This window comes from Teleopsis dalmanni, chromosome 2, assembly GCF_002237135.1.
Source record: "Teleopsis dalmanni isolate 2A chromosome 2, ASM223713v2, whole genome shotgun sequence".
NCBI classification, from domain to species: Eukaryota; Metazoa; Arthropoda; class Insecta; order Diptera; family Diopsidae; genus Teleopsis; species Teleopsis dalmanni.
In genome coordinates, this window is record NC_051847.1 from 157,240,462 (window position 1) to 157,268,438 (window position 27,977).

Below are 27,977 nucleotides of genomic sequence, written 5' to 3' on the forward strand. Positions count from 1 at the left end.
AAACCAGCACAAACCACAAAACTTCCAAAGCATGAGTTTTCTTGCTATTGGATTTGGCTAAATTCAAAAATTACAAATAAATAAACAAACTTAAAACGAGAAAAAACAATAAACAGAGTAAAAAAATAAAAAAATTTATTATACATTTGTTCAATTTTACATAGAAATACAAAAAATAAAGATACTTTGCAGCTTTTGCTCCGTAATAATTTATCTAAAAGGATTAGTTTGGACATTTCCTCACCTTTAATGGATATTAAAAATATGCAAGCATCAATTTGGATTATTTTATTTGTTGCTTTAATATTTGTTCCTGGTAAGTTTGTACAAATATGTAGATTTATTTATTTTATCTTATTTTATTTTATTTTATTTAGTGTTTACATATGAGCTTTGCTAGCCAAAATCAGCACAAAGAGTTACATATCTAGTGGAATCCATTTATTTATTTAAGACTCGTAGATACAAAGTGAATATTTAATTTTTTTTTAGTGGGGAAAATAGTTTTCTCTTCGATAATGCAGTAAAATGAAAGTTAAATGCTGTGAAATTTCTCTAACTAAGAATATAAATTAAGTAAGCAAAATTCTTCGAAGTGAGGTAATAATTAAACAAAGTGAATAGTCGAATGATGCACTTTTTTACTTTATCTTATCTTACTCTGTTATGAGAAGGGAAAAAGTTTTGACAATGGTTACAAAGTTTACTAATAGTTCTAGTTTTTTTTTTTGTGATATAAAATTATTTATCACAAATATGTAATTCTCTTAAGACAGACGTATTAAATATGCTAAGAACTAACTTTCTAAAAATATTAGGTAAGTTTAAGATCTATCCTTAAAGAACAATTAAAGCTTTGTTAAGGCCTTTAGGTGTGTTTAAGCTCTTTCAGTTTGTATGATAAATGCAATGTGCAGATGAGACTAAGTAAGATGTTGAGTATCGATATTGTAACCCAATTAAAGACTTTATTTATATGTATACCCTTCGCAAGTATCGTTTCAAAATCTTATAACATACTAAGTTAGCTACGATGTTGCAATACAGCAAAGAAGATATTAGAAATTCTGAAAACTATATATCAAGAAAATATTTTAGTCCGTATGACGATAGATTGAGTGTTGACTGCCTGTATGTATTTTTGTTGGAAGGCAAACTAGTTTTTGAATTTCGATAATTTACGAATAAACACGAATAAATAATATAAGATTTTGATTATTACCTCCATCATTAACTTTTCTTCTTATAAGAAGAATAGTTGAAAATGAAGCTAGAACAGGAAGAACTGCTTTCGCAGATAGAAATAATCGCCATTTGGAAATAAATAAATGGCTGTATCTATTAGCAGAACATAAATTGAACAATTGGAATAATGGTTTTAAAAATTACTTGAAATTAGGTACATTAGGGAAATTAGGTAAGTACAATAGATGTAGAGATTTGGATGAGCTTAGATTAAATTCAGTTGCTTAAAAAAAAAAAATCTTTAAAATACATACATTTCTACATTTCATAGAAGAAATTAGTTAATTTGTTAACTAATTTAACAAGCTTAAATATTATATTGTAGTACAATTATATATTTTATCTTGTTGACGCAAATATTTTAAATAGAAATAGGGTGAATATTGAGTTAAAAAAAACTAGTTTTTAATTCTTAATTAATTAATTAATGTCTAATCATACAGCTATTTTAGATATTACAAAATAGTTATAATCTGTAGACTTTAAAAACATTTTTTAAAATTTTTTTATTTAAATTGATCATATATACGAAGAGCAGAGTCACATTTTATACAATTGACTTTATACGGTACTTGATTTGTGTTTATCTAACTTATAGTTTTAACAATTTATTGTTTATTGCTTACTGTCTTACATTAGGTTTCAAACAGTAATGAATTGCAATAACAAAATTTTATATTATTTTAATTAATTGAATTTTTGGCTGACTATACAGCTGTCGACTATCGAGTATTGCCAAATACCCATCATCAGTGGTCTAGGAAATAATTCTCATATTTAATTATTCATAAATTATTTTTTGGGACTGCAAGTACTAAGAATCGAGCTCGTGACCTGCTAAATTTAAAGCTCAGAGTCAGCGCCAACTTAACCAACTGACCCAAAGCCGTACTTGACTTTTATGTTCGCACATTTTTCTGGAGTTTTGTTGTGAAAGTTCGTTAACAAATTTACTTGCTGTGTTATATTAGATTAGAAGGAAATCATGAACTCGCTGTAGAATTATTTGAATTAATTAATTATAGTTATTTCTTTTTATTAATTGAATTTGAGGTGTCGACCAACTCTATGCAATTCTTCAATAAAATTTATATATTTGCAATATTAGATTAAGAAATAAAAATTGTGAATGCAGAGTCATTCTAAGAAATTTCGGTGCCTTTTGGCAATTGAAAAGTTTTGCGCTCCTTGAACAAATAAAAACACCTCTTATAATGTTAAGGCAATTTTTTTTTTGGGTTGTCACACCATAGTTTTTATACAAACAAAATTTAAAATAATTGAAAAGAAACACTTCAAGCACTTTATGCTTTTATAAACAAAGTACCTAAAACACATAACGCTACTCAAAATTGTTAGTCCCAAAAGGCTTGCCTCCTAGGCTAGAATAGGATAGGATGGTTGTATTCACAAACTTTCGTCCTGAACTTCAAAAGATAAACCTTGAACAAACATGTGCTCAAAAAGGATGGAAAAAAGGCTTTTTTCTAATTACCCAAATTTATTCAAATCGAATAGTTCTACTACGAACTCATCAAAGACAACCTGAACTTTTTATAACATATGTATTGAATATATATTATACATTATAAATGTATTATTTAAAATTATTTAATATTTTTTTAGTTTATTTATTAAAATTTAATATTTATAAAAAATAAATCAATAAATGATATTTTTAAAATAATAATGCTTAATATGCTATATAAGCATAAGAAACACATTGACTGTGGCAGAACTCCAATTTTGTAATTCCCTTGGTCCTCATCCATGGAATCATTGTTTTTGTTCTTCTATACAATTCTTATACAATAGCTCTTCTATATAATTTAAGTGTTCTGTCATCCAACTTTCGGATAAGGTAACGAGTCAGTGTTATTCGTTGTGTTTTAACAGCATGGATGATAATTTGTTGTTATTGTGCTTCTACGTTAAGCTAATTTTAATTCGATTTTCATTGCCATTTATTCTTTTACATTTTTTTCGTTCAAATAGCAAACTATTTTAAAGTTTGATTCTTCCTATCACGTAGCCATACGGTAGAAATTGACACACCAGCATTTTATATATAATATTTGATATTTGGTATTCCTTTTCAGATTTATTAGCTGCAGTTAAGTTTTATTACAAGATGCTATTAACTGATACTTTGACACTTTAGCTTTTATTTTTTTTATTGCACTTATAGTTATTATGCTATATTAAACGCTGACCACTTATTAAAGAACTTTCACTTATTTAATGAATTTAATTGAATCTAATTAAGTAATGCACTGACTTCTTATGTGTCTAAAGTGAAGGGGTTGACATCGTAGTTGATAGGAATGCAATTCGTTGGCAATGTAGGACTTATTTTATTTATTGTGTTAATATTAATATTATATTCTTTTCTAATTATTTGTTTTAATTAATTTTATAAACTATTTCACGATTTTAAATATATATTCAAAGCACTAATTGTTATATATTTTATATATTTTTTTCATACATTAATTTAGATCAAAAAATATTACAAGACTATTGAAATACTATTTTTTTTTTGAGTTCATAACCGATCATTTACGTATAAATTTGTTGAGCCAAGTTATTCGACCTTCAGTATTCGTTTTGAAGTTATTCAAATATGAAGTCACGGATGAAGGATCAATTTTAGATACCCACATATATGTTTTATTTAATATAATTTTTCCACTAAAGTTTATATTTATTGAAAAATGATTTCAAGATACATAGAGTTGACCAATATAATGGGAGTGGGATGTTGTTAAAGGCCAGCAATAAATAGGATTAAATGGAAAGAAACTGCAATGAAATTCAAAATTCAGTTTGGATTAAAATGTTGATATTAATAACAATTTTCTATTTTATTTAATATGTTTACGTGCTTAATATGTTACAATATTTCTTAGGTCTGAGTAAGGGAACCCGTCTTTTACTTGTCAACTACTGATATCTATATTTATATATATGCATACCCCGCCCTAACAATCCTCAAGTTCACTTCTGGACTCTCAGGAAGATATGCTGATTTAAGGTTCGTCATCAACTAAAAGACAAATAAATGATATGATTTCTTAGCCTAGTTACAGCCTAGTGTGGGGTAGAGATAAGCCCCCCAGCCGTTATAGAGTAAAAATGCGTAATAGCACTAACTCAAGAAAAAGAATCAAGAATAATTTATATGCACTCCTTTTTTACTGTCAAATATAAATATACATCTTAGCTTTTGTTGAGACTAAATTTAAATTTTCTTTATTTTTTTTTTATTTCGAAACTACAGAATTTCTTTGAAAACTGTTGAAACGCAAATATTAAGTTATTTAACAATGAGAATATCTTTTTGAATATTTTTTAAGAAAATTGCAGATTTTTTTGCATAAATTCTAAATGAAATTTCAAAGAAAACTAAAATACATTTTACTTGTCTTTTCACTCGTTATGAAAATAAAAATCTTTTAATTTTTTCTTTTATATCACCTTTGTGCATTATTTCAACGCATTAACTTTGTAAATCTTTTGGAAAAAAATATACAAGTGCAATTGCAGAAAAATAAATAAATAAAATAAAGTATAAATTCCATCATTGATATTATTTTCATCAGAGTTGTTTGATAATTTTCTTTTGTTGTTTAAGAAATGATCCCTCGGCGACCATCGCCATAATTGAGTTGAACAATATTGATGACACGAAGATGTGCGCAAACTACATAACCTTCCACAACTGAATAGTGTAGTTAAATAAATCCCAATGGAAATTTTTGAAATAAGAGGAAAGTTTTCTAAAACTAAAAATACAAGGAAAGAATATCGTAGTTTAACAATAACTTAAATGCGATACGTCAAAATAACCCAGACAAACTGTGTCTAAGATGATGCGAAGATGCAACGAAAGATTACTTCAAACTATGGAATGAAACAATAAATTCCGAATGAAATATAATATCACGGAAATGAAAAAGAGAGACTTAAACAATAACAAAAACAAAGAAATGTTAAATAAGATTTGTAATATTTGAAATATAAGAAAGTAAAATTTTTTTAATTTAGTTTGTTTAATATAGAATAATATGAAATGTAATAGAATTATTCGTCCTGTCATACGTCCGTCTGTTGGAATAATTTAAAATAAGCACATATATAACCATATAATTGAACATAGACTCTCTTTTTAGCTTATCTAATAAATATTGATTTTTAGATTGATATTAATAACTCGAATTTAGAAAAATTTCCACTACATCATACTTGATAAATATCGCACTTTATTAGAAGAGCTCTACTTAATTGAGATGACATTAACAGCAAAGCAAAACTTTTCAAACTATCCTTGTAAGCAGTTTGGTTTTTAATTAGTTCAGTTATATAAAGAAAAATATAAGTTAAAGCACAAATTATTAAAATCAATCTTATTATCATCATCAATTATCATCTTATTATTATCAATTATTAAAATCAATCTTTTAATTACTATTTCATCTAAGGACGTTTTCGATTGGTAAATCTAGATTCAATCTAGATTAACTCTCAATGTGTCAAATTTTGTTACCCAATCGAACAGAGTAATAACCTTTTTGTGATAGACTTACTAACCGAAAATAAAATTGCACTAAAAATGCGATAAAAGAGCATCTCGATTGAAAAAATAAGCACAAATTTACTAATCGAAAACGTCATAAATACTGTTCAGTTATTTGTAAAATTCTAGCACTAAAAAAAAATAAATAACATATATAAATGTGTTAAGTAGGCTATTTAATTGAACTTTATAAAAAAATTGATATGTAATAAATTTTGTGTACAGAATATAAAATGAATTTGTGTTCCTTACAGAACTTTTAGTCAAAATTTGTTTCGGTTTTGTATTGTGAAAATTGTAAAAATGGCTGAAGGCGGCTTAGCAATTGAAAATTACAGAAGAGGCATCGGAAAATTTGAAGGGCTGATGCGTGTAATGAAGAATGTAAATCCATCTCAAGTTATTACGTACATTCTTCCAGCTGAGCGTGAGAATCATTATGTTATCTGCTTAAAGGACAAAACTGGTAACCTAGAGTATGCTAAAAAGACACTCTCAAAAGAGGAATTTGAGCAGTTTAAAAAGACGTCACTCTTCATGAAAAGCTGTACTGTTTCATGTAGCCGTTATGTGCCTGCCAAAGTACTTGTCAAGGAGACTGGCGTTATCAGGGGTATGTCTGGTACTGACGAGAAATTTGAAAGAATGTTGCAAGGTGCAAAGAGTCCCGAGTGGTTAAAGGAGCGTAAGCAGTTGGCTAGTGGTGTTTCACACTTTTTGAGCGTAATGGATAGTGTGAATAGGAATCCAGCCATGAGTGAAGATGACATGCGAAAGTTTCTTTACTGGATAAAAAAGTATAACTTCAACTTAAATGTGGGTTCTGATGTTCTAAACACGCCAGGCTTAGTTGATATGCCAATGGAAGGTTATGGTTTGCAACTTCTTGCTGATAACGATAGTTCCGGTAGCGTTGATTCTGCTTTGTTGTGTAAGTTTTTAGGTGCGATTCCAGATGGGAAAGCAATGCAGCAAGAGCTTATTAAGAAACTGATAATGATTCAACAAGCACATATTTGGAAGTGCTCTTTTGGCATGAGAGCACATAATTATAAATCACGTGATTTTAAGTCCTATATGTGCTCTTCTTTAAGCTATAAACCGTTGCCGCTCGCTTTTCGTGACCTTGCTTTTTATTTATACGAGAAGTGGGGTGTGATTTCTGAAGGCCTTCCGGAGGATGTATCAATTTAGGTTAATCCTAAAGTGGTGGTTGAAGAACTTCATCATATTCATATCTACAAAATTTAACAAATTTACAAACTTATTTATAAAACGCGACAGTATTGTAAATGCATGAGGGCATTCGAGGAGTAAAAATATATTTTGAATTTATATTGTTTTATATTTGCATTAACCAGTAATGTAAATTAACTAAACTAGTTAATTAAAGACTTAACATTTTATTTTTCTGCAATAAATCTGAAAAAATACTGGAACACAAAATAAATTCAGGTCTTTACATTTGTTTTTTTCTCCAAAGTATCCAAAGAATCTTTCAAAAATTGATAAGACAAGCTCCTGGTAGCAGTAGAATTTTTAAGTGGTGTTATTATATGCAATCTGAAATTTATGAGATGAGATGTGACAATTCTATACTGAACAATATAGAAATTTCGGGTCAGATATGTGATCTCAATTTCGTATCAATCCTAGAAAAAAGATTTCGTGTCAGTTGCACGTTATAAACTGTTTTCTCAATCGATGTCAATCGAAAAAATAAAAATTTCTTTAGCGGCAGTGAATTACACGATCTTAGAGACGATTCAACTTATTGCTACCTATTGGTTTCTCTGAAAACTTTAACCATTCAAAGATGCTTAACCAACAAATAGCAAAAATTAATCGTCTCACGACGATTCACCGGTATTTACAGATGTTGACATTTCAATTCTCTTCATCTGAGTATAAGTATGGATCAAAATTATGCCATCATTGGAACATTTCGGAGCATGCATATGTTGCTGAATCCTCTTTGGAATCACTTTACTCCAAATTTGCCATTTTTTCTTTGTTGACCAAGTTATTGACAGAAAAGTCGGTTTCATGGTAAATGAAACCGACTAAAATTATTTTCTTAGAGAAGATAAATTTATTATGTAGTATACTAAAACGAACAGTGTATTTATAAAATAATCTAATATCAGTAAAAACTGCTGATCTATATTAAAAAAGTTTTATACTTTATAATATAAAATTTTTTAATAACACATCAAACTATTTTTTATGTGAATTGCAGTTCCTTCTAGTTGCTTAAATTCCGTCGATAGAAACTTCATTTAGATTTCACATATATCATGATGACTTGACGTGGCAATTGCTTTATTAAGAGTGTTAGTTAGAATATGCAAGGCTCGCATAAGGATCCCAGTTAGAATAATTCCACTAATTTAAAGACATGGATTCTTAGACTTCTTAAATTAAAACGTATGCTACCTCAAATACGATTACTTGAAATTAAAAGTATTAAAATGTATCGTAAACGTTCAATATTTGTGTCATTTTTTTAGTTGCTAAGTAACAATGTTTTTGTGAAAAATTAACAAATTGAATGTTCAATTCATCATTGTAAATATCATTTACAAATGTGCGTAAATAATTCGTTTTAAAATATTTGCCAAACTGATTATGCATCAACAGAATACACGTAGCTTAAGGCTATCAAACGTTCACAGCGTGTCAAAAATCATCTGCAACCATATTAAATCGCTTTCATTGCCACAAGGAGCTTAGGTTTCGGTACAGATACTGTTTGAACATTGCTTAATTAAGTCAAAATTTATATGTAATATCGTTAAAATATACGCTGAAATGTGGAAAATTGGTAAACAGACTTTAATGTTATTAAAATTTGTTACCAAATTGGTTGTCAGGTTACGTGGTCAAATTTTTAGAAAGAAGAGAGAATATGTTGATTTTAATATCAATACTTAGGGAAGATACTTTTTTGTTATGACGCAGCTCTGAGGTTAAGGGAACTAAAAACATGTAATAGAAAAACTATAAAGGTAAGGTTGTTATTAAGTAGCTATTAATTTTGTGTAGTTAGGTATTATATAAAGTTGGTTTTAGTTGTGAGCCTTTTTGAGCTCGATTACCGTTTGCGCACAATTTGGTTGGAGTTTTCTTTAATTTTTTCGTATTATTAGCTGGCGGTTTGGCTCTTGTTAGTTTTAGTTTATAGTAATTTATAGGTGAATACGTTCATTGAAAAGCCGATATTTTATGGCATTTAGTACATTTAAGCGTGAAAGCTTTTTTACTGACGAGTGTAAAATGTATAGTAAATTTATACTCTAAATTTTAGAACAGAAGTAGCCCGGAAGCATCACGGCTTTCTAACTTTATAAACAAATTAAGTGGTAATTTTTAAAAAATGCGCAACCCAAAAACATATTGGTGTTTGTATGGAAAGTGGAAAGCTACATCTGTGGGTTGTGGTATTGTTTAAGTCATTCGTCAATAGAGGAGATGAATATTGCACGAAAATGCTGACCATTTCCAAATTCTCTTTGTGTATGTTAGAGCTGCTTTGACGGCCTACTGATATAACCAAGATTTTATGAAGAACACTAAATGTTTAGTTAAAAAATTTATATGTAATTCCAACTCACTTCATATGCAATAAATAAATTTTCTTTTTAATATCCTAATAGTCTTAATAAGTTTACTCTGTTTTTTTTATCTTATGTATACATACTTAGATTCCTTCTAACTAAATGAACTCAAATTCAACATAAATGTAATAGGAAAAATAAAAATGACTAAATTTTAAAATTATTTGATTCTAGTTGCTTTTTATTTAAATCGCCATTATAAATAAAAAGTTGTCCTATTTGATTTCAATATTTTTCTTTTTTAATATTATTAATTTCTTTGCATAAAAAACAATCAACACAATTATAAAGAAGGCACTGGTATGTCTCGGTATCATTTGGTTTTTGTTGACTTTTGCTTCTTCAAAGCTAAATGCTTTATGAAAACAAAATATAAAAATTATTGATTTCAATTTTTTTCTAATTCAATAAGAAATTGAATGCAAATAAGGACTACTCGGCAATGTCAGTCCGAAAAACATTAAAAAATATTTGAAATTCAATTTACCATAAATTTTCATTTAATACTTAAATTATCTGTGCAGGACTTCTCACAAAAATGTAAGAATATTATTATTTGCCATGTTACTTGAAGATATTTTTTATGTCTTTATATTATTGTTTTCTTTTGGTGAAAAGAAAAAAATGAGTGTCTTTATAATTATTAAAAAAAAAACATATATCAGTTAACGTAACTAATCTTAAACCACTATCATGAAATTTCATCCTGATGATAACGCACGTGGACATTCATTATTAAACACATCAATATTTTTTTCAATCATCGTTAAAATGGTTCAAAATAATTGTAATAATATTCACTATAGAAAAAAGAAGAATCTTTCAAAAATATATGGATTATAGGTATGCCGCATGCTTTTAGAAAAAAAATAATTGATATAGTCCAGTCTACTTCAATTACGATTTGGTGAAAGAACCCACCTTCTTATTTTATAGTTAGTATTTGGTATATTATTATACATATAAGGTTAAGTTGGTTATAAAAATTTTAATAATTAGTTTTAAATTAAATCAAATAATGCTTTATAATTGTAACATGATTACAGTTGCCATCAATTATTTAAAAACAATCGTCCCAAACAAACGACTGCGTTATATGTTATCGTTATGGACTTTAAAATCGTGTCTACTTTTAAACTCTGATCTGTTAATAGTTTCCATTGTTTTAGGTGTAGTGACCGTTCGAGTGTCTCATGCCAATTCTAGTTGTATGACAATTTTGAAAGTTGATTTTTTCTATTGAAGTTGTCATGTGTTGTATATAAACCAAGCTTTTCCTAGGCTTAGGTTAAAGCTTTCTTTTGAGTGTTCGGTCAATAAAAAAGTTTTTAAATAAAATGTATTACAGATACATCTGAAGTTGTTTACAAAAATCGATGTTGCGTTTGGGTGAAAATGATAAAAAAAAAAGTTGTTTATTTGAAATGTAACATAAAATTCCACAATGTCGTAAAATAACACATTCAAAATTAAAGTGGTTACAAACACAAATAAAATTTATTAATCAAGAAAACAATAATAATATTGAAGTATAATAATAAACAATAAATAAGAAAACATTTTAAAATTGTTTAATATATTTATCTATCTCAGTGCATAGTCATATATTTACATAATTAATTTTTTTAATTTTTAAAATTGAGTGGAAAATTGAGATCTATTAAAAATCAAATTAATTTAAAAGTATTATTGTATTTTTTAATTTTAAAGTATTTAATTCACAACTATTTTAAACAAGATTGTATAAAATTTATCAATTCCTGTCTAAATTTATCTACTCGGAACATTTCTATAGGAAATTAATACTACTGTCTAATATTGTTATAACCAACCATTAAACTACTTTTATATATATATCATGAACCAGAGCGTGGAACTAACAAAAGATAATATAGCATATTTTGTACCAGTTTGGAGTTTATCTATTCACAAAATTCTTTTTTCCTCTCAAAAAACTAACATTAGAAACGAACTAATGTTTCGATATCTAGAAACAAATTTGCACCGGAACCAAACAGTCGGGTACACACCAATCCTTAGTGGATCATGATTGTATAATTAGGTCTTATCTATAATAATAAAACTATCTACAAAACTGTATTTATATTTTCTAAAATGTTGTTCCAAATGTTGCTGATAAAATCGCATTGTAGACACTGCTTTTTGGAAACTGAAAGTTGTTACAAAAGTTGCTCATTCTTCCTAATCTTCGCTTAGAGCTTTTACTATATATCTTTCACTCAATCGAAGATATGCTGAAACTTAATTCCGTATATCTGCAATGATCACTGACGTAAATTGAGTTTTTGGATGTTCATCTTGAGAATTGTCTCCAAAACTTGTAGAACTTTATTTAAAAAAATACGACCCATACACATACTATTGTTTATTATAAAGCAGAATTATGTTCAGGTTTTTTTCATTATTTGAATGTGTTTTACAACAAATTGAATCACTGCATAATGTTCAGTTTTTTCCATTGTTACATTATTAAATAATGTTGAGGTTTTATTTCGAATAATATCTCTATCTCTAATTCGAATAACTCCATCTTTTTGCTCGAGTGAAAGCAAATATATATATGCTATATTCGATATCTTAAGTATATGGAATTTAGTTCTTGTATGAATGTTGACAAATATAGAATTTAACATACGAAATATCGAATAATATTTACATTTTCATTTTTCCAAATGTCTACTATTCCATGTCTGTCTATTACACTCTAAGAATGTTAGAATGGATAGATTTTATGTTGTGTATTTTTACTTTGATATCAAAATCTGTATTTTATGATATGGATTTGTTTCCATATTTTACTTTTAGAACAAATAATATATTTTGGGTTTTTCTGAGCAATTGAGCAATTAAAACTATTCAAAATACCGATATCAGTTATTTTAGTCTATAGTATTTAATCTTTACTGATAAACTTTAAGAACTTATTGTTTAAGTTGGAAAACTTTTAGTTAAAAGCTTTTAATATCATTATCTAAAGGGTGTTTACAGTTCGACAAAGTCAAAACTAACTAAACTACTATAATATTAAATGTATTTTAAATTAAATTAAAATTTTTTTCAAGAAAAAAAAATAAAATTTAATCATTTTTATTTCTATATAATTTACAAAAGGTTCAACTTTGAATGCTATTGAAAGCGCCGTTACGGCAACAATTTCAACAAAATCATCCAATGCAGTAGCCAAAGAAACTGCAAGAGTTGTAACAACTAAAACAGCTGCATCATTACAAGACCATAATACAAATGACAGCACATTTTTAAGGATTCAGTCTACAAGTCCAACGATAAAATATCCAACAATAACAACATCAATAAGCAAAGTTGCAGCAGAGAAACCAATTCAAGTGGCAGCAACATACAATAGCACATTTCCAACAATAGAGCCCACATTAAAACCAACAAACAAGACTAAAAATTTAAGCTTCTTAAGAGGGACACGAGATTCATTATTTCTCCCTACAACAGAAAATGATTTGACAACAACAAAAGCCCCACCAGCATTTGCTGTAGAATTCACAAAACACGTAACAATAGATACGAAATTGCTAACAACAGAAACATCAATAACAACAAATAAGAGAAAAATTTGGAAAAATGATGATAGCAGCAATTCAAATGGCAGTAACAACAACCAACTAATTGGTCGTAATGTAGGTAACAGCAATAACAACAAGTTTGAGGTAAGAAAATTCACAGAGAATGTTTTGGAACAAAATGCCAAGCCACTGTTGCTGCCAAAACCAAAAACTAGCAACGACCATGAATCTTATAAAGAAGAAAATCTTATGCTATTGCAAAAGCAGGAGCTGAAAATGCAACTTAAAATGGAATACACACGCCAAGTACAGCAATTTGATGCCATAACACAAGTAACGTCAACAACATCTCCAGCAGTGCGACATGATGAGTTGTCAACAGCAGTTGAGCACTTAAATAATAAAGTGGCTAGAAGCGAAACTGTTACCGCAAATGCAGCAACAGCAATTGCAACATTATCTGCAGAGAATGCAAACGCAACTGCACAACAAGCAACGACAACGACAACGACAACACCGACACCAACAGCAGCAACAACAACTACTCGACGTGCGATACCGACCACAACATTAAGACCAACACCACCAATCGACGATTTTCAGACAATAATAAGCCAAGCCGGAACACACGCTTATTTGCCTTGCAATGTAAGTACTTCCTTATTTAAAAGAGATATTGTTGCGATTGGTTTTATGTAATTCAGCCTTTGTTTATCGGTACATATTTACTTTATTTCATATTTAAATTTAACACGAAAACATTAAGTCTTTGATAAAGAGGTCAAGAGAGAACATTATCAGGGATTTGTATTCGAACTCATAAGCTACGTGTTAAAAATTAAAGTTATTAAATAATTGTGTTGATTATAAAATTAATATTTATTCGTTTATTATAAGTTGTAATCTGTAACCTGTCATCAGAGTAAAATTTATTTTTATCGTAATAACACCAAAAATTACTTGAGGTCAAAGATAATTGTTCAATATAGAAATTATTAAACTGAAAACAACGAATTTAATGACATCTAATTGGCCATTCAATTAAGGGACCCTAATTTCTTGCATCCAAAACCTTATCACTATAGCCTTTTTTTATTTCGACTGCTTCTTCCTCTATCCTTTTTAAGACTGTATTGTTGACTTTTAATCCACAGCACGTACATAGATGGGACTGAGTAGTTTTAATACAAGAAAAACAAAAGGACCTAAAAAGGAGTGTTTATATTATTTATCGGTAATAAAAGCATCAACTAATAATTACAACATTTTAACAATGAAATTCTGTTTTTGTATGAAAGTCTTCAAATAAATTAGAAACGAAATGTATCGCTTGCAATTCTGAATGCCTCTTGGCAATTGGTTGCTATTATAATGCAGGTAACAGCGTTATGTAGCCTGTTAATTTGTAAAGAAATATTATGTGGTGTATATATATATATATTTGTTTTTCAAAGTAATTGTAAAATAAATCACCGTTATAAATATTAAGATATATTGTATAAAGCATTGGTTCACTCAAATAAGGTAATGCTGTGTTTGGTGTGGTTGAAAGTCTAGTTTTATATTACAAACTGCTCCAGTCCAGTACAACCATTAATTCGGCTTCTACTACCCACAACTAGATTGCTTGAACGAAACAATAAAGGAAAAGCGATTAGAATTGGGCATTAGAACATGCGTTGTTCTAATGGAATAGTAGACATATGGAAACAATAACAATGCCAAGATACACACATCGTTAATGACTGTAAATAAATTTGTGAAGCTTGTTTAAAAAGTTTTGATGCATCCATCGTATAGCTCAGTTCTTGCACAACCTGACTACATTTTTATCGTTTTTTGTGGAACTCTCTTAATTAGCCCACCAAGCAGCCAGTGAAAATCACTTTGTTAAATTTTTTGTCGATACACCACAGAATTTTTATATCGATGGATTTATAAAGCTAACTAAAAAGTGGCAAAAAAAGGTTACAATTAATAATGGTCATCATAAAAGTTTTTAAAATCAAATTTTCAATAAAAAAAATAAGTAATCAAACATATACCAAAAAACGACGAATACTTTTTCACTTATTAAGGAGCAATAGGTTCTTATAACTGTTGTTTTATGTATCATGAATTACTTAAATATCTATATAATTGAAAATTAAATCAACTTATTAAATTTAGTTAATCAATTTTAGACTTTAAATAAGACGTAACTTTAGCAATATAAAATACAAAAGGAGCTCATTTATATACAAATGTATTCTATAATTTACTTTTGTCCTAATTATTTATGCAAAAATTAATCATGAATTAGTAAAAATTTAAAAAAAAAATAGATACAATAAGATTTTAATTATAATCACTTCAAAAGTTTATCCATGCACTTCAAAAAGTAATTTGAGTTTTGCGTTAATTGTGCAAACCTTAAAACAATTAAAAGCTTTAAATGCTTTTACTCACTTCCGTTTTGCAAAGTCGTAAACTTTTATTAACATGCACTCAACAGCTTTTATCCTCACAGAATCTTGTACTTCAACTTTTCCACACTTATCTAATCCTGCCATTTGTTTGCGTAAATTAACCAAAATTTATAACAGGATAAGTTCTGTGATAATAAGAAATTTAAATTGGCTAATTTTGAGATAACCTCAATATTGTGCGCCTTCAACCTACCAATCTACCAACCAACCAACCTACCAACCAACGAACCAAGCAACTTACCTTGTGCCATTCGGCACACACTTTCGAGTGGCTCGGCAGTACTCAATGATAGCTATAAGCTCACATCATAATGACGTTGCTCTGCTGTCCTTTATTACAATATTATGAGTCCTACGCTGCTGTTCATTGTCTGTCTGTTCCAGCACAATTTAATATAGTTCAGCTATACTTACTCGCACTTTGTTGATGTTAGAGCATTAAAATCTTATCCCGAGTCTATATTAAAAATGTTCCCATTGAAGAAAATGTAACCGAAACATAATTTAGTTGACATGCAATGACAATGTCTGAAATCAGGGCAGCGTAATAAAGTTTAGAAAATAATAACTAAGAGAAACTGCCACGAAGGTCAAATACAAACTTTTTTTTAATATATTTTGTTAGAGCGACACTGACTGAGGTTGCCATTCGAAAGCTGCTCCCAACTACAATACTTATGAATAGTACGCTAGATATTAAACTGACAACCAACGACGACGACAACAACAACAACAACAACATCACGTACAATAACAATACTGACAACAACAATATCTCATGACAAAGTTACTTTGTACAATGGTTACTCTCAACAAAGCAGGGCACATTTCATATTAATTTAAAAGGAGCCGCTTGTGTCCTGTTGTCATATTGAATCCTTGCGCCACTACCGAATACAGTTTGGCTTTTGTGCACATTAAGGAAGCTTTAGAAAATTGCTACCAAATTATTACTGTCATTGCGTCATTATTGAGAGTAATGAATTGTTATTTGCTTATGATACCATAAATAGGTTGAATAGCACGTTTTTTAAATGAAACGCCCAAGACTTAATGTAATTCCTTTCGTAGGAAGTCAAATGTCAGAAACATGGTACGACATTATTAATAATTTTTTGATAGAAGATGCAACAAAATAAGACAAACAAGTTCATTATGAGTAAATAAAAAATTTATAATTTTAGGTCAAGCAACTTGTTAAGAAGCCAATTTCATGGTTGCGTGTACGAGATGGTCACATTCTGACCGTTGACCAAACGACATTTATAGCCGATCAACGTTTTCAATCAATCTACACGCCGAATCCCGAGCGTTGGTCACTGCAAATAAAGTACGTCCAACTGAAGGACGCAGGCACGTATGAGTGTCAAGTGTCAACAGAGCCCAAGTCCAGTGCGATTGTAAGTCTTCGTATAATTGGTGAGTAAACAAACTTTTAAAAGTACATATATATATTAATATATTTAAGTAGAGTGAAATAATATAGCATATTAATAAATAATTGGGTAAGAGTTAAGTTAAAAAATATCGTTATTAGAATAATCTTTGATGTTATATTGGCTCTTTTATAATAATACTGACGGTTGTGATCTATACATATTATATTATAGTATAAAAAAAAATAATTATAAGCTAATTGATTGTATATATATATTATATACATATGTATATATCTTTCCCTCAACAAATCAAATATAATACTTTGTCAGCTATAAGTTTAAAGATACTGAATTTCGTCTCATTTATTGGAATGAACAATCTAAGAAAATTCGCTAATTAAATATAAATCTTAAGTAATGAGCGTCATTAATAACAATCTTTAATAACTGTAATCTGTGTAGTTAGATAGAAACAAAAAAATTTCGCTAATTACACAAATGTGTTAAGTAATGTGTTAATAAGAACTTTCAACTCTAATCCGGGGTAGTTGGTAGTTATGGATCTATCAGGTTTATAGGTGCATGGTCATTATGTCAGACTGCAAGAAATTATAGAAGTTCGTATTCAGAAATTAAGTGATGTGTCCGAGAATAATTTAACCAATATATCTATCTATATCTTACTGCTTGAACAGAATGGTGCAGCTGACACTAAAGCTAAAGTAGTCAAATCGAGTAGCTAAAGTTAAATAACCTGAATAATCAAGTTTTATTTTTTTTAAAAATTTTAATTGTGATATCCATATTTTTCGGTTATCTCTCAGCTACGTGACTCTACATACGATACATTTACCTATAATCACATTATAAGACATCATCATTTGTACAAAATAATTATATAAATTGAATTCAGTTATGTCTGTTTGTTTAGCTTACGTTTTACATATTTTTCATATATTTAAATATATCGATAAACTTAATTTTGTATAAAGTATGAATATTTCTTCGAATAATAATAATGATAATTATAACAATAATGATAATAATAATAATGATAAAAATAATAATAATATATTATGTATAATATTTCTGAGAAATGTTGATTTTCTTTAAAAACGTTTTTTTGTGTACATAATATTTGTTTATATTTAAGAAGTCCTTATATTGTCGTAGTCCTTATGATTAAAATATTAGTCAATTAAATTCCTTCTATATGTATAATACATATTTATATATAGTATAACATATGATGTAAAGAATGTTACAATATATACAAAATTTTATATTTATTTTTGTTAGAACCAAAAACCGAATTGATTGGAGAATCAACTCGGCATGTTAAAGCTGGCAGTGAAGTGAAATTGCTTTGCATAATTTCTGAAGCGTTGGAACCACCATTATTTACAAATTGGTTCTTTAATCAGAAACAAATTTATTTGCATAATCGCAAGGGTTGGCGTACGGAAGTAGAACGCATTGAATTGCCACCGGATCCGACTACAACAACAACCACAACGACATCAACGTCAACATCAGCAACAGCAGCAACAACTACAGCAACAACATCAATTGATGAAGCTGAAACGTCAACAGCCACGGAAATAATTTATTCATCTTCGACTATGCCAACATCCGTCAACGATAGTAATTCGACAGATTCACTTATATCAACAGCAGCAGCAATATCCACAGAATCAACATCTGTTACACCAGCAACAGCAACAGCAACATCTACAACGACTACAACAACAATAGCCACCACCACTGAACCGACAACAAGTACAACAACAGAAACGACAACAGCAGCGTTCGTTTGGACAGAAATAAGGCACATCACAGTAAGTGTAATAAATGCAGGCGGAGATTATAAGCTCGATTTAATGCTACTTATTTGCAATATGCACTGAAGGATTTCGCTGCTAGATGAGTTAGTTGCATGCGACAAATGAATATGTCAAAAGACGTTTGATGAGTTGTAGGATATGCGATATATGATATACGCGTCCATAAGATATGTTGCTTACATATTCTGAAAATTATTGTAATGAAAATAAATGCAATTCACATTTAAGAGAGCGTTGATTTGGTATCTGAAACACAAAATTTTAGGTCTTTGTGCAGATTTGCATTTAATTAATTCATGTGAAGTAAAGGTGTGTTAATTAAGTAGGTTTAGGTTAAAAGGACATCATATTCAATCTAATTGATATCCATTTTCAATTATGTTTACTTTGCAATTAAATGGAAAGATGATGAATTAAAACACAAAGCAAATAATTTAATAGTTCAAATTTCTGTATTTTTCATTGACATTAAGTAGTTACCAGTTTTGGCATAATTAATTTTTATTCTCATTAAATATGAAGTCTTTCAATTTCATTTTTATCTCCAAGCTTCATAGTTATGGTAAATTTTACATTTTAGTTAATATATGCTTATATCATATCTGCTTATATCAGACTATATGTTTGTCTATATCAGTTCACTTTAGAATTTAGATTCAGATTTTTTTCAGTATGCATAATAAAATTTTATCATTAGCAAATATTAAACCTATACAGTCACTACTCTCATATACTTACATATCGATTGGATATAACAAGTACAGAGGTAGTCCACTGCAATGTTTTATTTTTTGTATAATGATATCTCCTCTGCCAGTATTTTACATAGACAAATCTATCAGTCACATAACTTTTATATAAAAGAAAGATATCACTACTTGGTGATATTTTTTTTCTACTAAAGTACAATAACTTAAATGTTTCATATTAAAAAATATCTTTAGACGAAACATTTATTATTATGTTTAATCATTACAATGATCATACAATGATATATTCTGCTTTGTTTGCTACTGTTATTTCTCGGATGAAATTGAATCTTAGTTAAAATTTTAATATTATATGAGAAAACAACAAGTAGCATATTCGGTAATATCCAAAGAAGCTGTAAGTCAGCTATCGGCAGCTTAAAAACTTCAATTGATAAAAAATAACATTTTGTGCATTAAATTGAATATCCTTTAGACTATCAGCTGTGGTCTTGTTTTTGTTTTAAATTGGGACGGCCCTAAAAGTACAATGTATTATAGATCTAATTGGTGTAAGCGTTGCTTACGGCCAGCTAGATTAACCTTACCTCTTTTTTTTATAATTGCCGTGTTAGATATACACGGTTCTTTATTAAGACATTATTCTAACTTTATTTTTTTGCCTGATTTTATTTTAAAAGATATTTTAGTAATTATACAATAATAATGTGTACAGTAATAATATGTTTCTAACAACTTTATATAAAGAAGTTTAAAATGACTGTAAAATTATTTCATAAAAGTGAACTCTATGGTAATATAAAGATTTATATTTCCGAAACTCTCTAAATGTTTGGTGGACTTTAAACTTGAACCAGGCTTTGGTATGATATCTCTCCCATTTTATTCGTTTTAGCCCAACTGTATGATGTAAATACTTTTAATGTAATATTGAAGTTAGCATTATTAGAAATCTGCGAACTGTGACAGGCATAGAATTACTGTGATTATATAGCTAAACTTAGACTGTAGAACTATGATTATGTACAGTCAATTTTGATGCTCCATGTAGCGAAAAAATGTAGCGAAAAAATGTGGCGAAAAAATGTTGTACATTTATCAATGAGTTAAACCTAGAATTCTCCCAATGTCAGCAGTTTAAAACGTTTTAAAATGTCTTAATCTTGTTCCAAGAAAATTTTTTTTGTATTTGATTTATTTTTGTACTTCATAAGCAGAAATCTACCTTTCCACTTCACCACACAAATGTAAACTGACACTTTTAAACTAAAAACTTGAAACATGTAAGTCACTCTTTAAAAAATGTGACGTACAAAATATGAAATGGGAATCCCCTCCGTACGTATGTGTTAAAAAACGATTCAAATTAAAATACCACCGACGCAATTTTAAGCCAAAATTTATATATTTTTGGCGATGCTATTCCAATCAACGCCAATCGGGGTGACGTGAATCGGGATATTAATCTATTATATACCTATATGTTATATTAGGCAATTTGATATAATATAATATATATATAATATATATAAAGTGTTTTCAAGTATTTCCTTTTTTTAGGAATCTAATGTATTTGATGTATGTTATACCCATTATATTCTTCATTCCACTCTGAAGATGATTATAAAACTATATGTGTAAACTATAGAACTATCGATTAATAGTTTTTTTAAAAAGTAATTAAAAAATTGTAAGTTGTTTTAAATGATAAGTCTTCTTTCAAAATGTTATAGATGTTATAGAAATTCAACCTTTCAGATATTTCTTTTTAAAGTTTTATTTAATAGTAGTAATAGTGTGCTTATGTTTTTGTGATATTTTGAATTTAAGTCATTCTATTCATACGATAAAGAGTCATAAAACATTTTCTGTAATGGAAATGAGATATTTTCACAAATAGCGTACCCAGCTCAAGAAAATGATAAATCTGTTACTATTTCTTATATCCTAGCTCTTGCTTGTGCAATATTAAATGATTTACCTAATATATATACAAAAAGTGGTAATATTTTATTCCGCAAGGACTTACAGTTATTTAGAAAGTGTCAATAAATTTAATTTAATTTCCGTGTGCAACGTAGCTCTTGGTTACACACGAATTTATATGTAAAACATTTTATCTTCTGACACAATGCGATTGCATTTCATTCTGTATTATTCTATTTTATTGCGAAACTATTGTGTTCACCTTTAAATTTCAATTTCAGATTGCATCATTGATAATACCATCAGTAGAGAAGCAAGATTCTGGCAATTATACCTGCAGTCCCTCGAACAGTGCTCCCAGAACGATTGCTCTACATGTGCTCAATGGTAAATTTTAATTGAATTAAAATGAATACTTATTTTTGTCTTTTTTTGTTTTTTCCTTTTTTTTGGTGTTTCTTTTTATATCCTTTCAATTCGTTTTACTATTTCACTTATGTATTTTTAACTTTAGTGTCAGGCACACTTAAATTGTGGGCTTATCTGTGGACACACAAATATTTATGCTCTATATTAAACGTTTGCTGCCGTAAGTGGCGGTACATAGGTGGTTGGAGTGGCAGTTATCTACGAATACATGTACCCCCCTGGCATGAAACAACCTCTTTATTTTATTTATTACTGCTGTCAACTTGAAACACATTTATCTATTTTTCCTTTTTATTTTGTTTATTGTTTTTGAAGAACTGCAAAATATATTGTAAAACAGTGATGCTTTTATGAATATTTTCGGGATTTGCGAATGATTTTTATTATATTTCATTTATTTTTCTTAAAAAAAAAATCATTTTTTCTATGAAATTTAATTTTATAGAGTAATATTAGTTCATGCACCCATTAAAATTATGGTCACACATTGTTGCTAAATTGTTCAATACATCGTATACATAAAATTAAGACCATAGTTCCAAAATATTATAATACATATTAACTTTAAAAACTATTTGGAATATATTAGTAAAGACTAACGAACACGCCCATTCCTATTTTGCCTATTACTCATTGTTTATGTAATGTAATGATATCTCCAATATCTATTTTATTGTCATACATCAAATCATTCTTGAAGTAATAAAATAAGTACATATTGGTTATAATTATATAGAAAAACTAAAAAAAAATTGGCATAGCCAGTTTATGGTAACAATCAGTAAACGGGTCTATTTATTATTTAGGGTTGATTTTTTTTGTTGAATGTAACGCGTCTTATAGCGAAAAGAAAACTAGAATGGGTCTAATAATTGTTTTCTAAAATACTTGTATAATTTGTTTTCTTAATACCACTCACCATTCTCCTCAAGATTCTTCTGTTCATGTAAAGATCTAAACAAACAGGTATATACTGAAATTAGTATCTACACATTACTTTCTTACTAAGAAGCTAATCGGAACCATATTGTTTCTATTACATTTCATGACTGGTCGAATTAAGCAGAAGCATTAGTTCTCTACAATATAATAGTTATATTAATCAGTAACACTTTCATCAATGTTCTAATTGATAGTACCACAGAGATGTGAAGTCTATATTTCGACCGACTTGTTTACCAGTAAATGTCTCAGGCACATTTCTTTTTTCAGCTCTATTATCAGAGTCACTCAACAATAATATGGTTATGCACTCTATGCAATAGAGCATATTAAAAAATTTTTAAATATATGTGTTATATATAGACAACACTATTGTAGATATTGCTCAATATTTCAGTATTGCAAGTAAAATTCGTATTAATCAATGCTGCTACCAAATCCAAGATATTACTGCATCCAAATCATATTCACAATTACAGCCTGAATACGATATTTATATGAAATACTTTTCTTCTTCTTAGAATTTCACAGTTCAATTTTGAAAACTTTAAGGTAAAGTTGCTTAAAATTGCAGCCTTTCGAATAAAGTCCGGAATGTTTTTCATTGAGAAGTTTCTAATTGCGTACAGCGAAATGAAATCCTTCCACTATTCCTCCATCTGACCTGAAGCAAAGTTGAGCAATCACAAAGGATGTGACTGCTTTATGCCGTTCCAAAGTAATACATCAATCTGTTACATCAATGTTATTGTGTTTATGTGGTTTTAGTGTATTTGGATTGTAATACTAGCAGCCACATTGTTCGATTTTTATCTAATCACTAATCGCAGCTCCGATTGTTAAGCAACTAACTTCACAGGAATATTGGTGTCTGCAATTGCATGACAGAACCGTGTAGTAACAAGAAGTTAGTCTCAGTATTGTTCTGCGAATTCGAAAAAAATTGAAACATTTATTATATTAGTCACTATCCTGGTACACCTCAAAATAATCATAAAATTTTGCAGATATAAGTATGAAAATTAAGTGAGCTTAAGTTATTAAGTGAAAGTTATGCAGAAAATTCAACATAAAAAGCAACCAAGTCTAAACAAATAGCTAGGATCACCGTTATGACCTATGAATTAATGTAATTAATAAATATTTTATAAGGTTATATGTGAGGTTGTAATGTTGAATGACTCTACTATGTGTTACCTGTCATCTGTTTTATTAATAAATGCATTTTTGTAATTAGGTAATGAAAATAAATTCTCAAAATCTTGTAATAATATAATTACTAATAATAATATATTATTATTATTATTGTTAGGTGATGTGGCATTGCGGCCGTCGGGTCTATTGTGTCCCCTTCTGGACTTAGAGTACGTCTTTTATGCTCTGTTGCGTCAATAAAAATAGTATAGAACCTATTTTACAAAGTTTTATTGCCTCTTTCGTAAGAATATACATTTTTAGGTACCTATTTCGTATAATATAACATAATAGCTATTAGTTATAAACAGAAGTTAAAAAGAAAAGCTCCAATTGGAAGTTTCATTTAATTTTCCGTCCCGTCTTTTGTTTTTCCGCTGTTTTCTTCTTTAATACAAAATCAATGAATCGTCGTAATTATATTAAAATATTAAAAAAATATGTTCACTCAGACAATTGTAATTGAAATGCATATCTCGTTTAAAAACATTTATGCAAATAATTGAATGGCAGAAAATTTGCCTGCGATGGACACTTCGCATTAAAAATTAAAAAATAATTGAATTAAACGTGAGAACATGCAATTTAATTGCCGCAGCAAATTACCACAATAACCTCTCATACTTAGGTGCTGCGGACGGGGCTTGGAACGGGAAAGGGAAGGACACATGGTAGTTATGTATCAAAATGAATGTTAATTGCAAATTTTACAATTTTGTTGATTTTATGTACAATTATATGACGAATTTATGAAATAAAATTTTAATTACGTGATTGTTGCACAGATTCATTGAAATGACTGATGATTTTGCATTGCTGAATGAGATCAATAAGAACCCGTAAAGCGTTCTGTACTTTTTAATTACGCTCAATATTAATTTTATTATAATTAATTATAATAAAAAAATATTTTTGAATACTTTTAACTCTTCTACAAATTGGATTTAATATATGATATAATAAATGAATTATATGTTGGCAATAAATGAATAAGCTGAAGACTATTAAAAAAGTGATTGATCGTTAAGAGATGATTTTAATTAAACGGAAATTGCATATAAAAATAAAACTTTTAATACAAACTTCAATGAAATTTAATTAAAAAAATAATGAAATTTCAAATGAATATAAAATAATTAAACGTAATCCTTAATAAGGAGTTTCTTTCAATTTGATCGAAAAATGCAATTTAATTTTTTGCAATGGTAGTTTAATTTTCAAGTTACTGTGGATATATATTAGCAATAATTCTGCATATGTTGTCGTCCCAATAGTTCAACGACCCTAGTTTGTCTAATTAATACTGCAAGTTCATATATACCCTCACTTTAGATGTTTCAGATTACGCAATCGTTGAAGTCAATTTATATGCCAAACCGGGACCGTTCAAGATCACATGAATCAAAATTTTTTTTTAAATTAAAATAAATCAAAACAAAAAAAATAAATTGTATGTATGTATGTATGTAAGTTGAAATAAATAAAGGATATTAATTCAATGTGTTATAGCGCACTGAATTCCAGCTCATTACACTTTCGTCACTATTGAAGTAACTGAACCCCATTCCACCATCAATTACTTTTTCTCGTTACGATCTCTACATTGAAGTTTATACTACATTATATTATATAAATTGTATATGTATTATTACGTTATTTTCGAATAACATATATTATTTTATATATAGTTTAATATATATTTATATACAATATTTTATTATATATTTTTATATATAATATTTTTTTATATATTTATATTTTATTTTATATTTAATGTTATATATTATTTTCGAATATTTTCTTCGAGAATCTGAATGTGTAGAACGCTATGTAGCACATTACGTCTTTTTGTTCAAACCAAAGATAATGTATATTGAGTCCATTTAGTTAGACAACAAATATGTGATTAAAAATGGAAGTAAAGAATGATTTTACCAGTCTATTGAAGTACATCAAAAAAATCCGAAAATTTTGTTTGTTGCCGTAGCAATTTAATCATAAATAAGCATTAATGTTAGAAAAGATTTCGTTCCCGAACCCACGGGAATGTTTCCTATTTAAATAACTTGAATTCTTATAAACTTAAAAACTAAAAAGTAAAATAAATCATAAAGTGAATGGACAAAGTTTCAATTGCTGTACACGATGGTAAATCAAGTGTACGACGATTTTCAATAAACATTTACACAATTTGAAATACTGTTCTGACATATATTTATTTATTTTAAAACTATAAAACATACTGATTATAAATCAGTTGTCGAATCTCTAAAAAGCCCTATGTTATGAATATCTCTTCAACCACTTTGGTAGGGATCACGATTATCAGTCTGAAGAATACAGTGGCAATAGTATTATAATTTTTCGATAGCGATAGTATTTCATTTATAATTTCATTCGGCTATGTACATAATAATGGTTCGACTTCAAGAGTGCTTTGACCAACCCACAATAATGGCGATCCTGCCAACAGGATTGAATATATTTGAACAGTTCAATTTTTTTTCGAGCATTTAAAATATGTTACTCAAGTATTCGAACTCGAATATCATAATTCTGGAATACTTTGAATGTTTTATTTTTGAAGTAAATAAAAATTATTCAAATCATAGTTTTTACATATAATTACGTTATGGTAAGTATTATCATGGTTTCTAATACCATATTTTATATATAATTAGTTATATACAGTTATATTGTTAAATAGTCCTGAAATTAGGAAAAGATGTAAACTTTCTTAATTATTATTTGGAATAAATAGAGTAAACTATAGCCGCAGGAATAAATATGAGTATGAAACAACGAAGGTTATGTAGACATTAAAAACCACATCTAACTTTTGGTAATTGGACACAATTAAAAGCCTTATAGCTTTCACTTTATATTTTTATCTCATTATTTAATTAATTTATGTAATAACTGGTTTAAATTTAACTAATTAATTTAATTTGATTTTTTAAGTGTAATGATTTTATAAATTCTTAAAAAAAATATTTTTTTGTTTTAAATTTCTTTGATTAAATTTAAGAAAATCAAGTTTGTACTTTACTTTAAAATTCAATAAAATACCTTACTAAATCTACTTTTTTTTTTGTTCTTTCTCCTAATTCTTTTCTATGGTTTTAAGGTGAATATTCCGCATCAGCCATAACATCCGGTGTAAGCGGTAACTTGATAATTGCAGACAACAAGCGGCGACTGCAGCTACAAACAGTGAATTTGGTAGCATTGCTACTACTTTTTTGGATATCCAAATTCTATTTTCAGTTTGGCAAAACCAAAATGCTGGAGAAGTTAAAAATGGAAATTGCCACAATTTGCATTTATTCAACTGCAGTTACAAATGCAGCAAAAGCGGAACAGAAACAATACGTTATTTGGCCAGCAGATGCTAGAGAAATTCTGAAACCTACAAAAACCGTCAAAGCAACTATAATTGGAGCAGGGGCTGGAGCAGTAGCAGAAGCAGCAGCAAAAGCAGAAGCAGCAATACCAGGAGCAGCAACAACAGCAGCTACTGCAATTTCACCTGCAACACAATTAAGTCAAAAGAAATGGGAAAAAACTTGATTACCGAACTGTTACGGACTTTGGTACAACAAGGATAATTAAGCACAAAACAAAACCCTCCATACTCCTCCCTTAGATATGTTTTAAAAGAATCTGTAAGTAAATTGCACATTTTGAGATACAACAAATGCGAATTTAAATTTAGTAAGTTTTTTTAAATGAAGTTGAATTTTATTCCATTAACGAGTAAATTGTCTAAATGCTTAACTCGTTAAATTTAAATTCCATTATCAACGCAACTTGGCAATAAAAAAACAATAAAATAACGACAAAGATAATGAATTGTAAGGCGAATTATCTTAAATAATTAACAAAAAAAAAAAAAAAAGACATATAAAAATAATCTTGAGCAGTTTTAAGTACTAATTACATAAAGTTTTGTATACTAAGGCACAATGTGTCAATAAGCTAGAAAGGATATAAGATATATTTGTGTAAATGTTTACCATTTAGAGCAAATCAAGTGAGTTCAGTAAAGAATTTCAATAAATAAACTAAGTAAATTTAAAAGCATTTTACA

At 28.4% G+C, this 27,977-nt stretch overlaps 1 protein-coding gene across 1 annotated transcript; it reads left to right on the top strand.

Moving 5' to 3' along the window:
• The first annotated feature begins 6,124 nt into the window (after positions 1–6,124).
• On the top strand, positions 6,125–27,950 carry LOC119676003 (serine-rich adhesin for platelets). Its single transcript, XM_038087226.1, has 6 exons — positions 6,125–6,974; positions 12,571–13,643; positions 16,648–16,882; positions 18,142–18,680; positions 21,604–21,709; positions 27,015–27,950. Exons 1-6 carry the CDS (start codon positions 6,125–6,127, stop codon positions 27,455–27,457), a joined length of 3,246 nt encoding a protein of 1,081 aa, XP_037943154.1. The 3' UTR covers positions 27,458–27,950.
• Positions 27,951–27,977: the final 27 nt, after the last annotated feature.

What these genes read in the sequence shown, in the direction of transcription:
- LOC119676003 (XM_038087226.1), top strand. Translation starts at nt 6,125, where the DNA reads ATGGCTGAAGGCGGCTTAGCAATTGAAAATTACAGAAGAGGCATCGGA. An exon ending in TGTAAGTCTTCGTATAATTG is followed by an intron (nt 16,883 to 18,141) that starts GTGAGTAAACAA and finishes TATTTTTGTTAG; the next exon opens with AACCAAAAACCGAATTGATT. An exon ending in TGCTCTACATGTGCTCAATG is followed by an intron (nt 21,710 to 27,014) that starts GTAAATTTTAAT and finishes TATGGTTTTAAG; the next exon opens with GTGAATATTCCGCATCAGCC.